The 5,128-nt window shown below is 56.4% G+C and overlaps 1 protein-coding gene across 1 annotated transcript in view; it reads left to right on the top strand.

The window, feature by feature from the left end:
- The window catches only part of LOC102372177 (C-type lectin domain family 4 member F-like), a 6,628-nt gene extending 3,790 nt beyond the window's left edge, over nucleotides 1-2,838 (top strand). The window contains exons 7-9 of the mRNA XM_025213307.1: nucleotides 1,352-1,503; nucleotides 1,642-1,748; nucleotides 2,121-2,838. Coding sequence (XP_025069092.1) covers nucleotides 1,352-1,503; nucleotides 1,642-1,748; nucleotides 2,121-2,280 — 419 coding nt within the window. The 3' untranslated portion in view covers nucleotides 2,281-2,838. The remainder of the gene's footprint in view (nucleotides 1-1,351; nucleotides 1,504-1,641; nucleotides 1,749-2,120) is intronic.
- Nucleotides 2,839-5,128: the final 2,290 nt, after the last annotated feature.

Below are 5,128 nucleotides of genomic sequence, written 5' to 3'. Positions count from 1 at the left end.
CAGGGGAGGGGGTGCTCCTGCGCTAAGCCACCCACCTCACCGCACCTGACCACCGATCAGGCTCTAAGTGTCTTCTTGCAGGGCTTCGCATCCAGCCAACCCCCTTCCCAGAGCACATCCACAAGCCTGGGGTCACCGCTGCCACCACCCAGGGTCTGTACTGTTCTTAGCCCTGTGTCCCCTGGGAAACACAGGCCTTGTAATCCTCGAGGGTGCTCGAACCACTGCAAGACTTTGGGGTGCTTCCTTTAGCCTGAAGCACAAATAGCGGTCTCCTGTAGTCAGCCAGAGCAAGGGATCACAAAGGCACACCCTTCTCCCTCTCCCAGCCAGGTCACCAAGCTCAGTATGAGGGAGAACTGTATTGGTTACAGGGAGTAGGTTTGGGATAGGGTACATGATGGAGAGATATCGCAGAATAACCTTAGAGCAAACAGCGTGGCTAGGTAGCCATTGATTACGCACCTGCTGTACTGCAACCTATATATCTGGATAGCTCTCAAGTAGCTCACTCACACGTATCATCCAGAGGCTGATGATAGGCAAGCAGTTCCTTGTGTGTCCAGTTTCAAGAGACAGAGGAAGAGGGCTGCAGCATCCAGCTGCTCTTCTTCTCTCCCCAGGAGCCGTATGGCTCCAGCATGGAAGCTCTCTCCCTGCTTTCCAGCATGGCTTTCTCCAGCATGGCTCTGCCAAAAATGGCTCTCCAAGATGGCTCTGCCCCTTCCAGGAAGAAGGGACCCTATATATCCCTGTTGTGACCTCAGCACGAAGTTCCCACCAGAATTTGGCTGATGCCTGGTGCATTTAAGTGACCTCACCTTCCAGGTCCAATCAGGCAGCTGTTGTCTGATGTCAAACAATAAGTTTAAAAAGCAATGCTGGTCACTTATAGGAGTCAAGCCCCTCCCCCATGCCATGAGGTCATTGCCAAAACAATAGAGAGGCGGAGTTACCGGTTCGGCTACCTGTAGGTTTGTGCAGCCGGCGGGAGCAGGCTCCCCCACCCTCGGAGTTTGGGGAGGTGCGAGATGGTGTTCTGCCACACCCCCAGCCTCTCCGCAGAGCTCGGTAGCCTGCCAGCATCACCACGCTCAGGCAGATCTCCTTACCGGTTATCCCAGCACTTGTCCCTCCAGGGTTATTCAAGTGCAAGGGGCGTCACCTTGGGACCCATCAAGCTGCAGGCAGGGCCCTGCCACTCTGGGCGCCGTACACCCAAATTGGGGGCTCACGGCAAGCTGCATCCAGGGTCCAGGTGGAAATCCAGGGGTTGCTGTTCACCTCAGGGCCCGCGTTGTAGCACCTTTGCACTGTGACTCTGCCTCACGCTCCTGACCTGAATCTTTAGGCTACCTCCTGACCAGGGTTTCTCAAGGCTGGAGACATCACGGAGGGAACCTCTACTACTTCTCAAAGGAGAAAAGTTCCTGGGAGGAGGCCGAGCAGTTTTGCGTGTCCCAGAACTCGCACCTGAGCTCCGTCCTCTCCCAGGAAGAGCAGGTGAGTGCAGGGATGTCTCAGGGACTTCCCCAACCGCAGCACAACAGCCCCCCTGCCAAGCCCTTCTCCCCCACGGCAGTGAGGACATTGCTGCCCTGTAGCCGGGGTCACACTAATGCTGCTATTTGTGTCTGGTAGGAGTACCTTGCCGCGGAAGTCAGAAATGCAGATCACTGGATCGGGCTGAGCGACCGTGAGGCAGAAGGCTCCTGGCGCTGGGTGGACGGCTCCGAGTACACAAAGGGGTAAAGGCACAGAGGTGCAACCACCTGGAGATTTCTCCTGGCATCAGAAAATAATCTTGGGTTGGTTCAGCCTTTAGGAGACCTCCCCTTGCTCACGGCCAGTCTACACCGTCCCAGACAAGTTTACATCTCAAAACTTCCCCGGGCAGAGTTTCCACCACCGTTAGGGGCATCTTGCCACCGCCTGCAAAACTAGACCGTTCTCCCTGAGCTCCGGGGTACAGACCGTCTCCCTCATTGCAGCCTCAGCCCGTGGCTTCTTGTCCTGTCCTCAGCAGACATAGACAACAGTTAATGGCATAGTTAAAGGAGACTCTCTCATCAGTGGAGTCTAAGCCTGTCAGTCACAAGGAAATGTCCTTTCCTCTTCAGGTTTTGGTATAAGCAGCAGCCGGACAACTGGAACCAGGGAATAGGTGGGACAGAGGACTGCGTTCATCTCCAAAACAGAGTGCATCATAAAACATGGAACGATGGCAACTGCACCCTGCAGCATCAGTGGGTCTGTAAGGTGACCCTTGGGCAGGCTTGACTGCGATGTGGCAGGTGCGAACAGGGAGCCCAAAGCCCAGCGCTTGCGAGTATGGGCAGGAGGCCACCAGGGAAACCCACCCGACCAAAACACGAGGAGGAAGCTGAGACAGATCCAGCGCTAGTGATTTCACCCCTGAGGTTCGACCATCAGGAGAGGCCCAGGCTCATGCCCTTCCCGATCCCAGGCTGGAACGAAGGTGCTAGGTCCGTGTAGCTGGAGCAGCCAAGCTGCCTCGATGCTGCAGCTACGTGACATGACTGCACGCGTTCCGGACCCAGACTCAGATATCTGGCTTGAAAACTCCTGAGATGCCCTGGCATGGTGGGGAGCTGACATCGGGCTCCCCTCCGCTTCCCACCTCCGCCTTGGCCTCTGCCGCCTCACCCCCACTGCCCCCTATCACCTGCCCCTGCCCTTTCACAAGGTCTCCGCTGCTCCCCGCAGCCCCTGTGCCCAAGCCAACCCCACCCCTAACGGGGACGGCTGTGACAAAACCCTGAGCATTAGCAACTCTGTCCCCCCACAACCCACCCATGGAAGAAAATAAAAATCATCTATTCAGCCTGCTGGGGTGTCCTTCCTTTTCTGGCTAGTGTGGAACAAGATATTTCTGCTTCCCGTCTCCCCCTCCCCTTCCTATTTCAGGGTTGTTTTCCCTTCAGGAGCTGACCTGCACCTGCCCCAGCTCTGGTGCATCCTCTGCCTCAGTTTCCCTCCCTCCAGCCCTTCTCTGGCTCCCAGCTCTGCCCCATGCGGAGGTGACTTGGGCTCCCACCAACATGCCCCCTCCAGAGCTCAAAGGAAAGGCCAAATAGGAACACAAGGAGCCTCGTTTCCCACCCAGGGCCAGAGACTGAGGGGGAACAAGCTGGGGGCTTTCTCCCTCCCCTCACCAATTGTCCATCCCTCCCAAACTGAGGGTTTCCAGCCGGCGTTTGCAGCTGCCGCAGGGTCATTCAGGTTGAAGTGTTGTTGGGCGCAGCTGTGCTTGTGAGGCACCCAGTGAAATGAGTGGGGCAGACTGACACTCGGTGCAATCTCTGCAGGCTCCCTGCAAACTCAGGCAGATGTGGCAGTGCTCGCCACACGCAGCTCCTCTTTTGGTTCAGATCCACAGCAACTCCCTTGTATGGTTTTTTTCCCCCTAATGAAATCTCGGCTAGCGGAGATGCTCGGGACAGACCCGGCCCTTCCCCTGCACCACACTCAGGAACAGTGGGGAAACACTGAATCTCCCTGGGCCGGTGAAAAGCATTTCTGGATGGAGAAACCTTCCCTCTCGGCAGGGAGCTCATGGCGTCGGCCTCCACAGGACACCCGACCAGGCCTCTGCAGCCTTTCCTTTTTGTGCTGGCTGGGTGGCTCAGTGAGTCGAGCTGCAGGGTGGGCACAGCACAGATGGGTTGCTTGCACATGCTAACCAGGGGATCTTGCCCCCCCAAAGAAACCTTTATTTTCTTCTGGGACCAGTGGATTGACACAAGCCCTGACTTTCAGCTGCTTTTCTGAGACTCAGACCCCCGCCAGCACTTCCCAAAAGCTGCTCCGAGTGGGGCACCTCCCAGGAGCAAAGGCTTCATTCCCACCTAGCAGAAGTTGAGGTTGTGCAGCTCTGAAGTCTGGCTCCACCTCCCCAACACTTCTGCTCCTGAGCCAGGTCTCACTTCCCCTGCCAGGCCAGCATATCTGCTCGCCTCAAACCATAAGAGCTGGTAGGAACAGAAACGTCACGCCAGCAAAACCCACTCTCACATCCGTCACCTGTTTCCCCAGCGGCAGCTCTGCCCAGTGGGCTCCAGCTTCAGATGTCAAAGCTGAGGAAATCACCCCAGAAGTTCGTCATAAATTGGTTTAAACACCACAGACCATAGACCACATGCCACTCCCCTGCCCCGAGGAGGAACTCATAAGCCCAGGCTGCTGTGCAGAAGAAGCCAAATGCTTGGTCTTGCCGCAGAGAGCAGGACAGAAGGCATGGCCGAATGAAGGGCGCTGCATTGTCATTCAGCCCCTAAACCTACAGCACCTGTGGGGCAGGGGAAGGTTTACCTGGTGCTGCTGGTGACAGGCAGCATTCGAAGTAGCAGCCTGCCCCATCTCTGCTCCGTGCAGCTGGATCTCTGAGCCTCTCTGCTTCGATTCCATCTCCCCAAGGCACAGACCCTATCAGTTATGTGCCTGATCTAAACTGCATGTCCCCGGGGGGGAAACCCCCCAGACACCAAAACCTTCTTCCTGTCAAAGCAGCAGGATGTGGGACCAGCAGCCCAACCTCCTCTTGAAGACCCCCAGGGTAGGGGAGAGCACCACCTCCCTTGGGAGCCCGTTCCAGACCTTGGCCACTCGAACTGTGAAGAAGTTCTTCCTAATGTCCAATCTAAATCTGCTCTCTGCTAGCTTGTGGCCATTGTTTCTTGTAACCCCCGGGGGCGCCTTGGTGAATTAAACCTCACCAATTCCCTTCTGTGCCCCCGTGATGAACTTATAGGGAGCCACAAGGTCGCCTCTCAACCTTCTCTTGCGGAGGCTGAAGAGGTCCAGGTGCCCCAGTCTCTCCTCATAGGGCTTGGTCTGCAGGCCCTTAACCATACGAGTGGCCCTTCTCTGGACCCTCTCCAGGTTATCCGCATCCCTCTTGAAGTGCGGCGCCCAAAATTGCACGCAGTACTCCAACTGCGGTCTGACCAGTGCCCGATAGAGGGGAAGTATCACCTCCTTGGATCTATTCGTCATGCACCTGCTGATGCACGATAAAGTGCCATTGGCTTTTTTGATGGCTTCGTCACACTGCCGACTCATGTTCATCTTGGAGTCCACTAGGACTCCAAGATCCCTTTCCACCTCC

This window comes from Alligator sinensis, unplaced genomic scaffold (assembly GCF_000455745.1).
Source record: "Alligator sinensis unplaced genomic scaffold, ASM45574v1 scaffold1408_1, whole genome shotgun sequence".
Lineage (NCBI taxonomy): Eukaryota > Metazoa > Chordata > Crocodylia > Alligatoridae > Alligator > Alligator sinensis.
Note: the sequence above shows the minus strand (reverse complement) of the source record. Positions and strands in the feature narration are given on the sequence as shown.